This window comes from Anticarsia gemmatalis, chromosome 9 (genome assembly GCF_050436995.1).
Source record: "Anticarsia gemmatalis isolate Benzon Research Colony breed Stoneville strain chromosome 9, ilAntGemm2 primary, whole genome shotgun sequence".
NCBI classification, from domain to species: domain Eukaryota; kingdom Metazoa; phylum Arthropoda; class Insecta; order Lepidoptera; family Erebidae; genus Anticarsia; species Anticarsia gemmatalis.
In genome coordinates, this window is record NC_134753.1 from 3,539,691 (window position 1) to 3,561,703 (window position 22,013).

Genomic DNA, 22,013 nt, shown 5'->3' on the forward strand with positions numbered 1-22,013 from the left:
AGATAATAGTGTCAAAGATCTGATTATGTTGAAGTTGTTAGACATTCAGGAAAAACGTATAATTAGAATATTAGAATTCCGTGTTTAGAATACAGATTGAATACTTCGATTCCTTTACAATTTCTGATTTTCAAATTTTTCATCGTAGTTATCACTTGTTTTTTTAACATGGGTTTTTATTTGGGTCCGGCCATTACGCTCTCATTCCACGACGCCCTCGGCCAGGACGCTCTCGAATAGAAAAAAACTGTTGGTCCACCCCGCTCTCGGCCAGCACGCTCTCACTTTTTATGTTTTTTGGTAGGACACTTGAGTAAGTACAGTTTAGAACAAAATTGTAAAGAAGTTTTAAGTTTAAATAATTAAATTATTAAAAAATTAAATAAACAAAATCCACAAATTAAAACTCTTATTGAAAACAGAATTACTATTTTTTCTTAATTATAACGTAAGTACGGATGTCTTCTAAAAATGAAATCATATTTATCTTTCCTTTTTTGTATTCTTCCGTCAGTCTGGCAATAGCTTTATCATTATTTCTACTCTGTTTGCTCCTTTTGATTATAGATTGTTTCTTGATTCTCAATCTGTTGAAAATATATATATACTCGTACATGAAATTGCATTATGAAATCCGAAATAAATATAAAATATTCTAGAAGTTTTTAATGAATAGATAGGTACCTCTCTTGTGCAGTGTCGTAGGTGGAAATGTCCAGTTCTATCATGTCCAAAAACGCCAACAGAGAGGGGTTTTTACCGAGGAACGCTTGAAGTCTTTGGTTCCAGGCCTCTACTAAATTCGTGGTTCGGTGACGTTCCTGGTAACAACACCACTTTTCTATCATTCCTTGAGGTTCTAGCCACTGTGTAACGAAATAATCATTGAATTCGGTGACTAGTGGATCTGGGTAACTGAAATCGAAATTTCTATTGTTATTAAATGAATTAAAGCTTATAAGATTTAAGACCTCATTAATAGTTTAGTGATTTAATTATTATTTATGTGTAAAATTTTAAATAAAAACGTAAGTTTACCTGTTTCCCATAACAGCCAACCAGCCGTCTTCAATTTCATCTTTAGGTAGAAAAGCTAAACTGATACACAGTTTTACATATTGTGCTGTTTCTTTATGGTCCATTAATTTCAAAGATTGTGCTTTTCTGTATATACTTCTTTGAAAATGTACAAAACATCCATGAATAGTTGTTTCAGGAAATACTTCGTTTATTGCAATCATTGCTGACATCTCAAAATCCAATGTGAATTTTATTGGTTGAAAGTCCGGCAGAGCTTCCTTTATTTTGCTGAGCATTGTTTTATACGTAACCTTCTCTTTATTTGTAAGCAGTGCATAAAACATGGGGACAATATTGGTTTCATCTGCATTATCCTCGTCTCCGACATCTCCATGAATTGTAAATATTTGAATGAATGGCATGGGGCAGCAATCGAATGTGCCATCGCAAAAATAGTTACGCACATTTCTTATTTCGCTCAAAGCCTTCCCAGAAGCAAATACGATGATCCTCTCGTCTTTGTGATGGTAGTCAAATAAAACATATTTTTGAAATTTTTCCGGGATGATGACATCTGATGGCTTGTTGAATTTTGTTTTTGGTACATTTAAGACTCTGTTTCGATGATTGTATAATGCGCTCTTAACGTTTGAGTAGGCTGGAATTTCTGCATCAAAACCTTGGTTCTTTAACTCTGAAGTCCGTGATTCAACAATTTTTTTTATTGAATCGAAATTAGTTCCGACTTCTTTCTTAATTTTGTTCATAACCACACTAATTTTATTTTGAGCGAAGTCTGGTTTACAGTCAACAGAATGTCTCATCTGTATATGCACATTATCACTTATCGTCATTAATTTCACCGAACCAGTACATTTTTCACGTCTCTTTTCAATACACACCCATACACTTGATCCATTATTATTTCTTAGTAATGTGTATTTATGCCCCGCATGTAACAAAGTTTTTCCTCCGTTTTGGTTAGTGACGAACTCTTAATTACATTGTAGCCCTTGAGAGCTGGAAGGACCCGCGCTCGCCAATATGAGATGTATTAATAAAATACGGCATTCTGTGTTTGATACATATATTGACAGACAATGCCATGATCGTCAAATCGTTATATGATTAATATATGGCATCTACCATAGAGTAGAAGGAGTTTAGGTGGAGTTTAGGTTCACCACATTTCTCCCCTCCTAACCTCTTAGCTGTTCTGCTGAATATAAGATGCAGCCAACACCTGGTTGAGGTGTCGGCGCCAGACAAAATCATAAACACTCCTTATCGCCATTCATTGTTTTCGTTAGCACATGGTTTATTGCACCAATAAGTGGTTTACGCCACCTGCACCCCATTCTGCCCCTCTCGCTCTCCGTGTATCATAAAAAAGGGACAACGAATAGAAAGAGATAACCAACGTACAGTAGACTGGTTTGTATGTTATAATAAGGACTTAAGTATTAATAATTTTGTTTGATTGAATTTTGTCTTCGTTGATTAGGATTGTTATAAAAATGTTGTTATTATATTCAAATTCAAAAGATCTACTTTTGTCTTCGTTGATTAGGATTATTATAAACATATTGTTATTATATTTAAATTATCTTATTATATAAGAAGTCTATTTCAGGTTGAGATATATGACACAAGTTGATATCGCGTCATTCACAATAAAAACTGATTATTTTATACGAAGCAGTTTGATTTATAAGTTCAATCCCTTTCATAGATGCATGTAGTTAGTATTTCACAAATTACGAGGCGTATCCTCTTTTCTCCCTTACCGGGGACGATGGCACTTGATTTGTGTCAACTGGCCCGGTAAACATATCACCGGGCCAGTTAAAACTTATTTTCCCATGTGGCCCGGCGTCGGGCCAAGTCACCGGGCCAGATGGGATACAGTCTTAATTTTAAGTAAAATAAAATTAGAAGCAATATATTCAAAATTAAATTAAATTAAAGAAACACTTTCGTTTTTAACAGTACTTGCTTCAGCATCCTATTAAAAAAAGGTTTATATAAAAAGTGAGAGCGTGCTGGCCGAGAGCGGGGTGGACCAACAGTTTTTTTCTATTCGAGAGCGTCCTGGCCGAGGGCGTCGTGGAATGAGAGCGTAATGGCCGGACCCTTTTATTTTACCCCAATGTTATTAGTTTTACCTCTATAAAAATACCTCATAATAAATTATTGTCATGATAAAGAATATAGGTATCTTTGTTATTATTTACGAATGTGTAAATATTTTGAAGTTATTTTTGAAAGGTTTTATTATTCTGTTTTTGCTTCGATTTTGGGTTGCATACAAATGTGAATTGGTTCAGGTACAGGGTTATCTATCTACATATAACTGCCTTTTTATAAATACTTTAGGTAAAGCTTTAGCGTAGAAATATCAAGTAATTATAATCGTACGTTTGGATATTCGTGTATACAATTTTCGCGAAGGTTCGAATCTGATTAACTAGATAAAAAACTGCATCCAAAATTTTAACAATGCAATTATGAGAACCAGAATTTAAAATGAACAAATAATTTTAATTTTTAGTATAATTATTTGTAAAAATAGGACGGTTAGGACTTAGTAGTCATATAATTAAGATGAATTGTATACCTAAGTTGACTAACTAATAGTTTTAGAGCTGCTATAGTATCTCAAATTTGTCATGCTACAACGTTATTCTACCTACTTGTTGCTAAAAGAACTTAATGCTTTGCTACTCAGTGTCAGGGGTGGAAAGTTATTCAGATTTAAATTGTTTTTCTACTAGCATTGTATATAATACTAGCAATCGTGTTACGTGTTCAACGGCTTATTTCAAAAGTGGAAAGGCCATGGATGAATTCTGATTAAGTCTGATACCTACACCGACACTTCGTTACGGCCGTTTCCAATAACCTCTCTAATCACTATTTCTTTACCTACTAAGACAAGCATTATTATGTTATTTTATCGATAATTCGCTTTCCTTTAACTGATTCATGGATAGAAATTTCTATCAAGATCTAGTTGTAATATTTGACAGGACATATATTAATTTAGATTAAATAGTAAATTTGCTAAAACCTTTACAAGTTTCATCAAAATGGCCGTAAGTTACTGCGAGTTTTGAGTTAAAGTTTCGAAACATATTTAAAAATACACATGAGTAATAAGCATAAGTAACGTAATAAGTTTATATTTAGCTCACAAAGAAATGTCTCGATTTCTTTGAGGTCAATGCACTATGAAAGTGGTGCAGCAAGCTGTAATCGAAAGTGAAGGTTTTACGTCACTACGCATGCTGTTATGAAGCAGAATTGTAATAAAACAATATCAAATATAGTTATCATATAAAATGGAGTGAATTTCATACATCTTTACTTACAACTTCGATTATTACATGCCGGATGTTAGGTATGTGTGTATGTCACATATAGCATTTATTATGAAAGTACTAAGGAATCTTCTATTATGGGGAATATTATCCTACGCATACGAAGCCTAAACTTAAGTCAAGGAAGTACCTACTTAAGTTTTGGGGTGACTGGTTAGTTAAATGAAATGTGTATCAATAATTATTTATTTATAACGCGAATTAAGGTTTGTAGAGCACGTAATGTTGTCGGCCCTGCGCCTGACTTCTCACTGGTCGTGCTGGCCGCCGTGGCCGATAGTCATACTAGGAGGACATTATTCCTATCATCAGACTTAGAAAAACTGGTACAGTAACACCGTATTCACTACCAATAAATTTCTTAATACTTAAACTGATCTCGGAAATCTAAGCTTACAAAATTAAAATTATTGTATACTAGCTGACCCGCGCAACTTCTCTTGCGTCCGATAAGAGAGAATTGGTGAAATTTTTTCCCGTTTTTGTAACATTAATTACTTGTACTCTGCTCCTTTTGGTCGTAGCGTGATGATATATAGCCTATGTCCTTTCTCGGGTATCAAAATATCTCCATACCAAATTTCATGCAAATTGGTTCAGTAGTTTAGGTGTGATTGAGTAGCAGACAGACAGACAGACAGACAGAGTTACTTTCGCATTTATAATATTAGTATGGATTTTCCCATTGCTACGTTTATACGACGTATCGCATGATCGCCTACATAACTTAGGTATTAAATTGATATTAAGTATTTGCAGAACAGAATGTATAATCGTTCTATTGTCATACTTTTTGTAACAAGGTATAATTGCAAGTAATCTATTTATAAATTGACACTAAATGCAGGTTTGTTTGTAATTGTAGTTTCTATGTGTATAAGACGTGAACTCTAGACATAATATAATTATTTAATGATTGTCAATACAGATTGACGGGTTAATTGTTTACATGATTGGTCGTACAAGGGCAATGGCACTTTGTAGATGACAATTGTATGTAAATGATGATTTAAAGTTCAGTTTTAGTCGTTATTCTTTGTTTAAAATATGGGTACTTTTATACACACGTGCCGAAACATATGAATGATATATAATATGTTACTGTAAAAGCCCGAACTGTGGTAAATCCTAAGATTTTCCAGTAAAACCTAAGATTTACCAACTCTCAATGGTAAGGAGAAGTAAGGAGTATAAATTATATTGCTATTTATTAAACATAGGTAGATTTGTATTAAGATAATTAAATCAGTAATTAATATTCTAAAAAAAGTATCGTAGTTTCAAGAGTTGACTGCACTAAGTAACTGAGTTACAAATTACGGAGAGAACTTACGGCGAACGAAAAATCTTTCTACTAAGAGCATTGCCACACTGTCGTAATATGAGAACGACTGTAAAATATTTAATATAAATGTCAAAATAAGGTAAAAGTACTGAATTAGCAATTAGGACTGCAATTCGCAAAAATAAAAAGGTAATAAAAATACCCACTCATAATGAAGAAAAAATAAGAATAACATTTTAATTGGTTGTTTTCCTTCTGAACTTATATCGTAGTTTAAAAATAAAAGTTCAAATAAAAAAAGTATGTATATTATGTAGAAAAACAAACTTTTTGGTATAAAATTATTTTTCTAATATTTGTTTTCATTAAAACATTTAATAATCTAGATTTTAAATTATTGGACTGGTTTCTTGTCTTACGTTGTATTACGTCTTAGAAGCGCGATTTTCTACGACTGCCGGCATACTATATAAACGCGCGTCTCCCGCTACTCGAGTCTTAAATCCCCTTTACAGTATTTCGCCGGAATAAGGTCAGAAAGATGTAAAAGGGTGGTGGGAAAAAGATCGCAAGGACGGCTGTAGGTGACGGCCCAAGAATTTGTGACGAAGACCCTAAGATCATTTTGCTTTCTAGAAAAAATACGCCAAGACTTTGCGTCTAGTTGTGGCTGCACCGTTGATGGATTTGAAGGACTGATAGCTTGTCGACTACATGTTAGTAAGAACTAGGATTTAGTTTGAGCTGTTATTTAATGAGGTTTATTTTTTCGTGTTGCAAGTTTACTATTTATTATTATTTAGGCAAGAATCTTGGTTCAAGGTAAATAACGTCATGTTCGCGTTAATTCGAATTAATAGTAGTTCAATCTTCTCAGAAAAAGAGGTTAGTCGTTATATAATTATGATCATTGTTGATGTATTGAAGCTTCTAGCCTATTTTAAAAGAACTTTTGACAGGTAGCTCGATTTTCTACTACTATCGACAACCAACCTGTCATCGAAAAATTTTGCATGAAAATCTGATCAGCGCCTCTGACGGGCGTCTTAAGAAATATTTTGGCAGTACATTCTAAATGTCAAACTTTCGATACTCGACAGTACCGACTGTACAGAATCGCGCTAAGGTACCTATCATTGCTCGTTGTGTATGTGACATAATCGAATCAAGTCTAGATAATAACTCTACTCGTTGAAGGTACTCCAACCGGAATATCATTGGCGATAATGACGAATTGATGCAGATGTCCGCAACAACCCTGATTCATAAATAATTATAAAACATTATTGTGTATTTAGATTTATTGCTGTCAGGTTTGCAAGGCTACTTGTTAGTTTCAATGCAAGACGTTTATTAAAAATCAATAAATTTATCACAATGACAGATGAGTAAAATTTGCACATTTTAAAAACATTAATGATGTTTTAATAATTAAGTCATTATTTAGCCGAAAACAACTATGACAAGTATTGAAAACAAATAAATAAGATTAATGATCTAGATTTTAAGTTATTGGACTTGTTTTTTGTTCTTAAGACGTCATAGAATAACGTGTTCCTACTAACCAGTCTTAGGAACTATATTATTCCCAGTGTCAAAAATAAAATGTCAGAATAGAGTGCAAAAAATCAATAAAAAGCTATTGAATAATTCATTTTTGAATTTTCAAAAAACAATTAGAATTTTGTTTGGTTTGTAACTTGAATTGGATATTAGATAATGATTTGATTAACCACGGATACTAATATCTGGCCAAAACGTCAAGTAAAAGCAAGGTAAATAATTTACGATGTCGTTGACCCCTAAACAACTATAACCTAATATTTTGCAGTTTTAATTGTCATGACTTAAAATTGCAACCGAAACAATAAATTATCAATGAATAATGCGTAAATAAAGCTACAAAAATTGATTTAAGTGTTAAAACAAATGATTTTTGCCTTCTTATAAATTTAATAAATAAAAATAGACGTTTCAAAAATAATATTTATTTTGGGTCATACATAAGGTTTTAGCAAAAAAATTTGGACAGTTAACGTAAACATACGAGTCACGGACACTAGGATCAAAAGGTTTTAGTGTCATTTTTTAATTAAATTTAAGTATATTTGTAGGTCATATTATTATGCAAGTTGGCTGTAGAACATTCTAACAAAAATAAACGTGTAAATGAAATATAGCTAAAAAATGTTTTTACGCACTGGTGAGTATTAGTTAGATAATGCGTTTACTATAAACAAAAATAAAGTAAATTTTAATTATGTTCGAAAGTAATTAAAAGAGAAGCCTATTTAAATTTTCATAAATTAGACCGTAAGCTTCCTGGCCTACATTTATTTAAAGGAAATTCCATTTTACGAGTCAGTTAAATTTTGGCGAGAACGGTTTTCCTAAGCATAAGCAACTGGGAGGTAAGAACAATCGCTTCCTAGCTGCATAAGGGTATTATATCCATTGAATGCTGTGAAATATAAAGCATGCATATTTTTTCTTTGATAAATATGATAGTGTTCCATCATTATTATTTACCAATTCAGCTATTACGTTACGGGTTTATATAATCCTACATCCAGTTTTTGATGCTTTTGGCGGCATTAGTGAATTGATTCATTCATTTTAAGAAAACTAAAAATAAACTTGTCCCAAGAGGCGATTAATCATCTCCTATTATTAAAGATTACATGTAGAAATTATTATCTTATTTTGACACAATTATATTGTACTAATTATTTAATTAATATTGTGTGTGTAACCCTTGACATGAGTAATATAAATCGCTTTACCAGTCCGTAGATCGAATTACACAACATTCCTAAGAATACAGCAGCATAATTTAAAAATATCCATCTCATCGCTTTCACTACGCCGCAGTCTTTTACTAAAGAGAGCATATTATTTGCAGCAATAGTCGTTGAGATTCTCGAAGACGTACGACCTACATTACCGGCCGTGTCTCTCCGTAAGACGTATAACCGCCTTCCTGATACCTTCGGGCTTGCACCGTGACGATTTGTGTTTTTTAAACATTTATTTTTGTATGAAAATGTTGGGTTGTTGCTTCAATGTTTATGACTGGTAAAAGTAATGATTTTTGCACACCCTGGTCGGTTTTTGGAGAGGATTCTGATATTCTATTCATAAACAGGTCACGTCACGGCTGGCAATCTATCAAATTTATTAAAAAGTTAATAAGTCTTATTATCTCATAAAACTGTAGAAAAATCAATCAACTGAGTTTATTCCAGTTTATAATTTATTAATGTTTAGAATTTATAGTTGGCCTTAGCCTTCTTCGCCACATTTGATTGTAGATCGCCGAACACATTTTTCTCCGGAACATTGAATGAAATCAGATATTGGCTTTATTAATATTATTTTATGCGTAAACCTCGATAACTGTCTAATCAAAATTTCAATTTGTGCCCTATAATTAAATGCTAAATCGTTTATGATCTGTTTCAATTTTTTGATATAGATTTGACGTCATTCTAGAGTAAAATCTTGTTTTTTATATTTTATTGGCACTAAATACGCGGATACTGTTTCATCGATTATTAGATCAAAACTAGTTTCTGTGTTCGATCGTCTGAACTTTCGCTTTGATCAATTCTTGTGTTGAGAACGACTGCGGTAATACAGAGTATATATTTATAATATGAAACGCTACATGCCATAGTTTTGTAAAATAATAAAATCGGCTTGGTTGTAGATCATAGAATCTCTGTAATCAATAGAAAGATCAACGCAAGAAAACAAGACGATATTTAGTTTCAAAGACGTAACAATTTCTAGAAGTACTAAAATTATTTAATTACAGCCAAAGGTACTGTTGCCTAAAATTAGCGATTCCTTAGTAGGTACTATCGAGACAGAAGTCATCAAACTAAAGAGACGTAGATAAAATTGAGTATTAGTCTTTTTCAAGCATTATGTAAATTTATTTATAGATTTGGATCCCAAAGTATTGAGTCCGTGACCTTGTTCGTACTGCGTCATTTGGGCCGTCAAATCCGCCAAGATCAGTGTAAAAAGCAACCCAAATCAATCACTGTACCAAGATACGTATTTTATTGTTCTTTGCATTTCTACTTTATTAGATTCCGACCAGTTTTATAGCGAATTTACGACGATTTATTTTTGTAATCGTAGAAAATAATAACCACAACAGCGTGATCGTATTTTTAATCCTACTAATGTAATAAGTGTGAAAGTCTGTGAGGATGTGCTTCTGATGAATGTAACTCTATCGCCCAAAAACAAATGAACTGATTTTTATAAAATCTACTGGAACGTGATAGTCTATATCTGTGTACCAGATGATATGAGAAATGTGTTATGTGTTAAGACACATAAGATATTGTTTTTAACGGTTTACCCCGAAAGCTTTTCACGCGGACAAATTCGCGAGCAAATGCTGGTTTTGTTAAATAACTAAAGCAGTTTTTAATCAAAAATAATTTTAGTATTTTAATTGAAGATATTTTCTAACAATTAAGTCTTTAACAAAGATGTCAAAGGCAGTGTGAAGTCTAGGTTTTTCGGTACCTATTCTATTATGTTTTAAATAGTTGACATTGTTAAAAAATAGTCTAGTCTAGACCGAAAGAAGCGTATTGTTATGTTCTGGTTAATCTTTTATTTAGTTTTTAGCGTTGCATACAATAAGAAACGAATTTACCAGAACTATGAATTAATATTTTAGTTTAAAGAATTGTGATTGCTTATTTGAATTTTAAAAATTTAGTCGGAGATTTGTTTTTCGAGCGTTGTCTACCCTATAGAATAAGGCGTCATTTTATAGCATATTAACAATTTAACACACTTATCCTCGGTTTCTGATGTACATTTAGCGGTAGTTTATCTATTCGTAGCGATTCAACAGCGTTTAAACTCATATAAAAAACGCTATTGAATAGAGAAACTACCGCTAAATGCACTCAAAAACCGAGGGTTAGCTTCCTACTTGTATTCTACTATACTATTCTATTTTGAAATCGATTTCCCAAACTTTTCGAATATTCCAGTAGTTTCAACAAAAATAAACACAAACTTTCTATTAACCGCCCGATAAATAACACAACAAAATATATGACCGATATCAATCTTGCAGATTTGCTTCTTGCCAAAACGGTATATGTAAAAAATTGAACAACACTAGTCGATATTACGGATAGCCTCAGGAAACTGTGTTTCACGGCCCTGCCCACAACAAATTACACCAATTTCCATTCTTCGGAGTTTTTGCGTCTTCGTTTCACCATTTGTACGATTGATGATCTGTTACTTATGTGGGAACACGATATCTATTTATCAAGTAGAAACCCACGAATATATTTCACCCTGGATTTCTGTATTTATTAACTTATGCATGCTTTGTACTGAGTCATCGGGTTTGTTGTTTTTAGATGTTATGTTTTAGCAACTAGTTTTTGCTATTATGTTAATTTTAACGTCAGTCCATTCGCCTCAAGACCTATCCATCAGTTCTTTTATTAGAATAATAGGCTAATTTGTATGTCGTAGGCTAGTAGTATTTATTAAGTGACTAATTTAAATCAGCCATTTATTTTAGAATTCGTAAATCGGATGGAAAATTTCCTTTGCGGTTATATAAAAAAATACGATCAAATGTTACATTGAAACAAAAATAGCAAAGTTGTTGACTCTAGAAGTCTTAAGCTATACATTTTATAATGATTAACCTACTTAAAAGCATGAATATTTGCATTCTAGATATTATAAAATTGAGAAAATTATATCACATGCATTCATTATAATGTAGAACATTGATTTGCATAGTTTTTATGTGTATGTCCTTAACCTAACCTAACAACACTATATTTAACAAGTTAAGTAACAACTAATCGATGGCCTACTGATATGAATCAGTAGTAAAAGCGATTGCCATTTTTTATTCCCTCGACGGAAAAAAATTGTTATGGAATTTTACAAAAATACGAATTTAGGCCTGTAACGAATTATGGACCACACAAAAATTTACAAACAAACAGACATACATAAAATCACGCCTTTTTCGATAGATGTAGTTAGAAACCAAAAAATCACGCTTGTTACGATCTCTTCAAACTTCCCTTGTTTCATACGCATCCATACAATGACATCATACAGGATCAAATATATTCCGTGAGAAATCGTATGAGGACGATTTTCGCGAGCAGCCCACCACCCACGTGGTGTCGTGCTGAACACGACACCACGGACGTTTTCATAAAATAGTAAAAATATATGTATTCAAATTGCACAATTACTAAAAATCAGCAAATGATGTTTGCAAAAAAAATATATTTGAAGTGTTTCACTTCAAGTAATACGTTTTGCAAATATAATTACCAATAGATTACTGCATTGGAAAGTTTTCCATTTAGTAATTAGCACCTTCAGAGCCCACTTGGAAATTAACGCTGATGATAAAACGAATCGTTGCTTTCATTGTTGCGTCTCCATCATCAGTCCTTCAATGAAGCAGATGCAGTCTGCAAGCGTCCAGATTAAGTTCCAACTTTACAACAAGGATAAACGAGTCCATCTTCAAGTAAAAATAAACTTTATGAATTTATTTAAAGTGATGACGATTTAAATTAAAATTCAACAGGATAAAAGATTTCAAAAACCATTCTGATTTTTTCTGTGAAAAAGTTTTGAGTGTTTTGATGGAATTCAAATGAAGGAAAGTTACTGATTTCAAAATATTTGGATTTAAAATGTTTATATTTGGTGCTAAGGTATACTTTCTTTGTAATTTTTGAGGGATTACTGGCTGTAGTGCAAAAAGACATGGTCAGAGATAGTGTGAAGTGGAGGACAAAAATTAGGAAGGCTAATACGACTACCATATATGGGATTCATAGCATGGAAGAGAGAGAGAGAACTTAGTAACTAAACAATAACAATAGTTATTCTTTATATGAGTTTAAACGCTTTTGAATTGATAAACTCCTCCTTGAATAGATGACTTCCGCAAATTATTTGGTTTGTCCGTCACGATGTAAAACTCTTCAGTCCAGTACTTTAGTATATGTCGAGGAAGTCATAAGTAGCTTAATCAATACCTAAAAATATGTAAATAAATATTCACTGTTTCTAAAAATAAGAAACTAAATCTGAGGTCACTTATTTGAATAAATGTTTAAGAATAAGTACTAGTCTAGTATCGCTATCGACATAATTTTCAACCTACACCAATTATAATAACTACTTATTATTTTTATGTCCTCAAAGTTGACATATCAGTCACGTGGAAACCTAGATAATTGTTATTTTATGCTTTAAATCGTTTATTTCTAATGTTTTTTATGTTAATAGCTGTAAAATTGACCGGTTAGACGGGAACCAAAGGCGTTTTGAATTCTAGTTTAATATATTAGACTGTTTGATTCGTTTTGTCCTTTTAATACATGCATAATAAACATTTAAGAAGATGGATAATGAAGAAAGCCACTTGAAAACGTCCATTATTGTGTTTCATGCAATGAGCTTACAATAATTATATTGTTTTTTTTTTTACTTTTGTTTAAAACAAATATAAAACGTAATTATGTATTTAACTTATATACTAATTAAGTGCTTAGAAATATTTTTCTCGCTGTTGATCAAAAATTACCTAACTATAGGTACATTTTCAAAAGGTGTTTTTTAAAAATTCAATGACACCTTGCAATTATATTTTATTTGCAACAAAGTTATGCCTGCAATCATTTATCAAAATAGTATTTTATTTCTAATTTAAAAAATAAAGTTTCGGAATCCCACGCATGATTTTAGTTACCTGTTATTTTTGGTACTAAAAGATTTTAAGTGTACCTAATTAGCGCTGATGTAGTTTTAATTAAGGCCAAAATGTACTGAGATTGTTTTTTTCTAGTATTTTCTTCACTTCTGCACATATTTGGAATAATGAAAATGGTTTTTCAAAAGAATATTTACCTAATATGGTAGACTTAAAATTGTTAAACATATTTTTTTTCCTTTTAAAGTGTCACTTACTATCTATAAATAAATAGTCTTAAAAATACTTAAGTATATTCAAACGACAGTGTCAAACTATATTAGCCAAGTTTAATAGCAATAAAAAATCCTTTTCATTAACTTTTCGCGAAAATTACTTTTAAGCAGGATGGCCGTTATTCTTTCACAACTAAAGGTAAAAGTGAAATGTTAACTAACACTACTTTCTTAAGTCATCCATGCAGTGTTCTTATATCGAAGGAATGTATCTCGTTATACAATTTTACTTGTTATGATGCTTAATAAATTTGCAAACAAAATATTGTGTTGTTGTTTATAAATAGAGCGAAGACAATTGAGTGCAAAGATCAAAATATTTTTGGTAACCCTTTGTATTTTAGACCAGGCTGTTTAGAAGAAAGGTAAACATAAATAAACAAGCAAGAAAGAAAGGAACGTCACTTTAAGATAGTCGACTAGAAACCCAAAGAGATAACAATTTACGATTCTAATAATAATTTCTTATTCAGCATTCGACATTCCAAAAAAATGAAGTCGGTTAGTAAAATACATAAACGAAGACACCTTACAGAAGTTAGACAACAAGTTTAATTTATTCAGCAACGAAAAGACAAAATGGGTATGAAAATAGCTTAATCAAATCGCGTCAAGATTATTGCATCGCTTTATTAAACAATTTTATCCATTTTGTCTACGTCAGATCAATAGACAGGTATAGGTACAAGTTTACTATTCGTACACCATCAATTGGGGTCTGGTTACTGTCTTAGTCTGCGTAGCAGTACTAGTCCGGTTTTTACTGCGGGTCACGACTTTCTCAAAAAACAATTTCGATTACTAACACGTGGATAATATCAACAGTTATATTAAAACAAAATTTTGAGCTCGTTTCGTCACTAAATACGTCATATATTAATAAACTCTAATGATGTTTTTACTGCCTTAATAATATAACGGCGAGATATATTTTTAGTATTTGATTGGTGTATACAGTTATTTAAATCGCTAGACTTGATTCGGCAAAGCTTTTTTTGCTTTCGGAAAATTTTTCAGACATAATGATGCGCAGTTTTTTTAAGTGTATTTTTTTAGTTTTTACGCTAACGGGATGCTTATTTTTTTGCTGCAACATTAACAGTATACCTACACGTTTTTATGCTTGAGAGTTTCCGGTGTTTGTTGATCATGAGTTAAAAATACCTATAATAGTGGTTGATATATTTTAATATAAGGTATTTTTTTTTGTTTAATGTTTTAATCAATACAATATAAAACCTCTGTTGCTGAGTGACTGACTAATAGTCAATGCTCAGCCGAAACGACAAGAGAGAGCGCAAACAGTTGAAAGGAGAATGCTCAAAAAAAACCCAGGCTGTACACAAAAGTTATGTAACTCAAAAAATTAGTTATACTGTGTAATTGAATTCCCAATGTTTACCTCTATCAAATTCGATGGCTGAACATACTATTTTGCTATAACTTTTCAGTGGGGGTTTTCAATATATTTTTATATTTTTTAAATAAATTACCTATATAATAAATGTTTAATCTTTTTTGAGTCACACATTTTTAATATAGGTATGTAACTGAGTTACAAATTAAAAATATTAAAAAATATATTTTTGAAAAATGAGTCATCATCACCGGGTCATATATGTCCCCACCGAGGGGCACGAGCCTCCCCTCTTAACAAAGAGGGGGATCAGGCCTTAGTCCACCACACTGGTCTAATGCGGGTTGGCAGACAATTGGAGGGCTAATATAAGGTAGAAAAGTGTTGTCATGGTGATAGATTGCTAGCCTATAGCCTATGAAGCACCAAACCCTTCCATCCCTCTACTGACTTTTGCAGTATGCACGGGAAGAAATGCAGCTGGCACCTTCTATGTACTATGTAGTGATAGAATATAATTATTTTATTGTTTATTATTTTTTTTAAGTCACAGTTCCATTAAAATTAATTATTTATTAGTATTAGATATTTACTTATACAATTATATTATTCAAAAAATAATCATTGTGATGAATGTTTGAAAAATATTTATTTTTAAATTCACCTTTTAAATAGTAGATAATAGCAAAAAATAGTATTTAGCCATCGAATTTGATAGAGGCGAATATCTGGAATTGAATCACTCAGTATCACTAAAATTCTGAGTTACACACCGTTTGTGTACGGCCTGGGTTTTTTTCCCATACATTTTGAGCATTCTCCTTTGGTGTGACGATTCTTAGGGAGTGTAAAGAAGCACTAAAAGAGGATTTTTGGAAATTTCCCTCCAAAGGAAAACTTTTATATGATAGATCAGCAATAAAAAACAGTTGTGGAGGCGGGAAAACTAAAATCCACGCGGACAAAACCACGGGTGGCCACTAGGTAAAAATAAAACAAAATTGTATCTAATCAAGTGTAGTTTCAAGTAATAAGTGATATATCATTTATGTATGTTATAAGTGGTATGAAATCGCCACACTGCAACAGCTAAAGCAGCTAAAGTACATTTATTTTCATTGAAAGGTTCACTTGCTGCATATCAAAAAATGTATGAGCAATATTTCTCACACGATAATACTTTACAGTTGGCTCACAGTACACGATGCGTACCAACAGATGTTATCGTTTAACAGGTTGACGCCTGTGCCGACACTTTTCAAGCTACAGATTGAAATCGCAGAGTATTTTTCGCCACCGTTGTAGTTTTCTTGCCAAACAATTCTGAACAAAAATAGCTATTAATTCTACTCCGTTTATTTTAGTTTTCAAATTGCCGTATTGATGTAAACCAATACTAAATAGAAAATTGATTTTAATACAAACATTAAAAATACAGTTTATAAATTGTTACAGATTTTAGGGCTTTACTTGTCATGGGACACTAGACTTGAATACAAAAATAAGCGTATGCAATTTGTTAGCAAAATAATAGTTTGTATTATGTCTGGCCCAGTAACCAACATCCAAACTAAGAAACTAGAACTAGTAAAATCCGAAGACGGTCTGTCTAGAACGTTTGTCATCGGAATTCGGCTGCCTTTTACACCGATTGGCAATTTCCAGACCCGAAAATTGAACGGCTAAGGCAATAATGAAGTGTAGCAATATTGTTTCAATCTTACTAAAATTCTAGCCCGAACCTATTCGTTTTACAATCTAGACCTTGCGAAAATACTGAGTAATCGTTTACCTACTTTTAGACAAACGGGTTTCAATCAATGCTAAAATAAATATATTATACCAGTCGATTGTGTTAAAGATATCTTCACATGACGCAAATAAATTGCTATTTAGGTACCTACTTTAAAGTTAACAAGATACTGCCTTATCCAAAAATGCCATTATTTTTTGCATTCTGACGTCAGTGATAAAAATAAAGCAGGCAAAAAAGATGCTTTGAACCCAAAATAACTTGCATCCAAAACATACTAAAAATAAAACGTCAACTAATTTAGTTTTATTTTATTTTGGGTTTGGTAAAGTTACGAGTTTAATGACATCAACCGAATTATATAAAAATAAAAATCTGGTTCCATTTAAAGGATAACTTTGTCGCAGAATCTGTTTTTGGCTTTGGGTGAACAACCCAAAAAGGTTGGAAAATAACTTGTTTGTTTACAGGTATCGAAATCAAAAGTCCATCGGATAATATTGCTTGTACTTGTATGTAAACAGAAGGTTTCTTGGTTACAGCTGGACATGGTTCTCCTCCTAAAATTAAAGCAAGTATAGTTTAGATCCAATAAAGACCACGCATGGATGACTAATACAGTATCACCTAGATTACGCTGACATGTGGTTCGTGAAACAGATACTAACAGTTAATATAAAAGTAAGTAGTAAGTACTAAAGCGCGATTCTCTACAGTCGGTCTAGTATCGAAAGTTTAACATTTAAAATATACTGCCAAAATAGTTCGTACGAGGCTCGTCAGAGGTGCTGATTAAAGTTTCTCAATGACTAGCCGATTGTCGGTAGTCGATAGAAGAAGAGAATCGAGCTACTGGACAACATTTTTAAATATCAGAATGCATATAAATTATATTCGAGCAAAACACCAAAATAGACTCGCTGTTAAATATTTTTAGATCTGTTATTGACCAGATTTAGAAATTACAAAAAACGCAGTCGATTCAGTATCCAAAGTTCATCGCTATACGAACAATAAATCATAGAATTGGAATATTAAAAATAATTCTAATAAAATGAAACAGAATGACGTTGAATTCTCAAAACGTGACTAAAACAGGAACTATTTTAAAAATAAATAAATAAAACACTCCAATTTATTTGCAAATACGCAAAAAAAGCGTTTTTGTCGTATTACATGTGTAAGTAAATATTTAATGTAGTAATGATGTATAAAATCGTTGAACAACAAAAGGTCGATGATCGCAGGGCTTAAATCACACCTTTGGACTCTAATGTTCATGAAAAAATCTTATTGCATTGAACTCACGTCAATCAAATCTTATTATGGAAAGATTGGTATTTTTTGTTAGAAAAATACTGCGGTTATACCTTCCAAAGTTAAACCTGTATTTTAAAAATTACCACATAAAGCCTCTATTGAATAAAATATTTTTACAAGTTTCTGAAAGTGACTTCATTCGCATGAAAAGACTCCCCGAGAAGCAGTATTCTTCATGTTAATAGAGGTTATTAACTACCCATCTATACTAATATTATCTATACTAATATTATAAAGCTGAAGAGTTTGTTTGTTTGAACGCGCTAATCTCAGGAACTACTGGTCCGATTTGAAAAATTATTTCCGTGTTAGATAGCCCAGTTATCGAGGAAGGCTATAGGCTATATAACATCACGCTACAGTCATTAGGAGCGGAGTAGCAACGAAAAATGTTACAAAAACGGGGAAAATTTTGACTAATTCTCTTAAGTGACGCAAGCGAAGTTGCGCGGGTCAGCTAGTGTACCATATTTCATCAAAATTCATTCATTCGTTTAGACGTGATTAACAAATGTAAAAGACGTAAACATCCAAATATTCGCAGTCAACCTTTTGTTACTATTAATATTTCGCACTAAATTTGACAGATTTTGTCAAAATTGGGATCAAAAACAAGCAAAAATAAACTCAAACTTTAACCCATATGTCCAATACCGTTGCTCAACTTTGAACCAATGGAGTCGTTTTATAATGACGTCTGTAACTCTCATGTTACTATGGGCTTTTTATTCCTATACGTCTAGAACATTCCAATCATATCAAAGCTGGTTTCTTCACAGTTCATCTTTGATTACAATAGTTTATGGGTTGTGTACAAAAAAAGATGACTGGTTATATTTGTTATGTAATACAAAAAAGACATTTGGATTTTCTAATTAAGGTTTTAGCGCGTCTGGGTTTTAGACGAGTCTGTTGATGAATCAAGGTAAATGATGATGACTTTGTTTTTAGACCTACGTGGAATAGAACTGTTTAAAAAAGAGTCTTAATGTTTGATCTGACTCATTCAGTAAAATAAATTAATAAAAAAGGTACTTTCAAAGCGGTGCAATTTTTTTCTATACTTTTTAAAAAATAGTGCGCTTATTCCCGACCAGTAATAAATAATTATCGTTATGAAACTCCTGTTATTAATTTCGTTACGTATATATATAACGAGGAATTATACACTTACATAAACTACATTCAGTAGGTAAAATATTTTTTTTTTCAATAATCGTAACTTTGTCTACAATTTCAAACAAAATAAAGACATGATAATATCAATATAAAGTAGCACAATCCCAAAAAAAGTAATTTGTAAATTGATTATTCTCAAATGTGAAAATGCGCCAAATTCTAAAATTACATTGAACAAACATATAAGCGAATAACGCAAACGAACAATATAAAACACGCGTTGAATCGCTACAACAGGCAAACTTTGTCACGTCCCCGGTATATTTCGCTGGAGGCTTCGACGAATATCGCATATTCCTCGATACTGCCAAATTGCATATCGATACGGATACACGTTTTATACGGACGTTCAAGTACTTGAAACGTCAATATTTTTTATTTTAACACTTGAGATTGATGGACGTAGACAAAAAAATTGCAAAGGCCTAGCAATGATTTATTACGATGATCATTACTTTATGTTAGAGCTAAAAAAACATACATGTTTTTGTTGCGGCGAAAAATATATGATGTATATTGGTTTTGCAACTATTCATGTAGAATATTGAATACCTTCCTTCTATATAGTTAATAACTGTGTAGTATTCCACGTACCTGAAACAATACAAAAAATTAAAATTACTTAAAGGTTTAAACGATTCAATACAATAATAATAATAGCTCTTAATAAAAGTTTTCCAGGTACCCCTTCATTCTTGGTATTCAGAAGAAATAAAGCATAAATTGTGTTATTTCTGAATTTACCTGGAACTATGAACTAGTAAATTTACTTGTAGTTATACATTTACATAACACTATCTATACTAATATAATAAAGCTGAAGAGTTTGTTTGTTTGTTTGTTTGAACGCGCTAATCTCGGGAACTACTGGTCCGATTTGAAAAATTCTTTCAGTGTTAGATAGCCCATTTATCCAGGAAGGCTATAGGCTATATATCATCACGCTACGACCAATAGGAGCAGAGTACCAGTGAAAAATGTTACAAAACGGGGAAAATTATGATTCTCTTATGTGACGCAAGCGAAGTTGCGCGGGTCAGCTAGTTGAGAATATTTCCAGTTGTTAATAGATTCAATTCGGCGTAGCAATTGAAATCGAGAGACCACATCTAGTGAACATAAATCTGTATTGACATTCAACGCATTCGGATGCGAGCGCGTGTGCCGTACCAGCCAGTCAGGTTTTATTAATTTTTCCATACGTAACGAAGTGCAAATGCACGGTGTTTGCGTCGATTTACGTCACTCCATCGGATATACCTATCAATTATTTAATGTTTGTAAAGAAAACTTAGAATTTTGGAACGAATCTTGCTTTGGATATTTTATTATTTATATATATTCGCTTAGCCTTTCTTCCAAGCTATGTTGGAGTCGGCTTCCAGTCTCACCGGATGCAGCTGAATATCAGTGTTTTACATGGAGCGACTGCCTGTCTGACCTCCGCAACCCAGTTACCTGGGATAACACGATACCCTTCGGTAAGACTGGTTGTCAGACCTTCAAGCTTCTGACTACTGTTAACGACTGTCAAAGATCTTCGAAAATGACAGCCGGGACCCACAATTTAATGTGCCTTCCGAAACACGGAGTAACTCGATATGTATAAGATGGTCACCCATCCACAAATCAACCTCGGCAAGCATGGCTTACCCTCAGAGATCGATCTGCGCGGCTGTTGTTAACTAAGCCACGAGCTCCTCTATAATATATTTTATTATTTATACTTTTTTTAATTCTAAGGGAGTAGCAAGCACAATAAAATAGTAATATGAATAGTATTTAGAAGAATACCACGTATGGTTTACGTAACGTAACTACATAAATATTTGTTCGGTGTACGAATCGAACCCGCAACGCGGCCTCCTTGTGCCGATCGCACTGCGAGATGGATGAAAATGAAAAAAAAAATCTGACATTGTATATTTTTATTCTATCATTCAACATAAGGTGTAATACCTATTTAAAGAAACGGAAACATCATATCAAATTAATTTCAATTATGCGTACTGTCAATCATCAAGTTTTTATAAACTTGGTGGTTACACTGCCGTGTGATATTATTAGTGGAAAGTTTTATTTTTTCTATTCACACTACTTACCTTATAAACAAACCCAAATGAATTTGTAATAAAAAAACGATTATGAAGTTTCTTCTAACAAAATGTGGGATTTCCCTTCCATTAGAACTTGATTGGAGGTTAAATAAACTCGGTTTAGTACACATTCTAGAAACCGTTTTATGTATCTATTGTTATTTTTGTGATCGTAAAAGATTTATTCGTTTTGAGCCTCTGATGTAATACAGCTTATTTTTTTGCAACTTGGTATGTGTAGATTTTTTAATTGGCCATATTTTTTGCGTTACTCATCCTTAAGTATTTGATTGTACATTCTCCGTTGATTAATTTGCAAATATTTTTCTTCTTATCAAAACTGTACTCAATATTTTTTTGTGACTTAGGTTACTACGGGATTTACGTTACGAGGGGAGGAGCTCGTGGCTTAGTTAACATGTAAAACATTGGTATTTCAGCTGCATCCCGTGGGACTGGAAGTCGACACCAACATAGTATGGAAGAAAGGCTAGGCTGATATAGTTTACTACGGGGTTTATCATATCCAAGAACAAATAATAAGACTCAAATAAAAATTAATCACAAAAATAACATGCAAATTTATATACAAGTATAAATA

At 32.4% G+C, this 22,013-nt stretch overlaps 2 protein-coding genes across 2 annotated transcripts in view; both read right to left on the bottom strand.

Annotated features, from left to right (window-relative positions):
* Window positions 1-22,013, bottom strand: part of LOC142975604 (ATP-binding cassette sub-family G member 1-like) — a 62,690-nt gene that overhangs the window by 26,695 nt on the left and 13,982 nt on the right. The gene's annotated exons all lie outside the window — the stretch shown is intronic.
* LOC142975222 (uncharacterized) lies at window positions 428-1,934 on the bottom strand. The gene is made up of 3 exons (XM_076117952.1): window positions 1,039-1,934; window positions 685-915; window positions 428-587 (listed from the first exon to the last, which is right to left on the bottom strand). Exons 1-3 carry the CDS (start codon window positions 1,872-1,874, stop codon window positions 428-430), a joined length of 1,227 nt encoding a protein of 408 aa, XP_075974067.1. The 5' UTR covers window positions 1,875-1,934.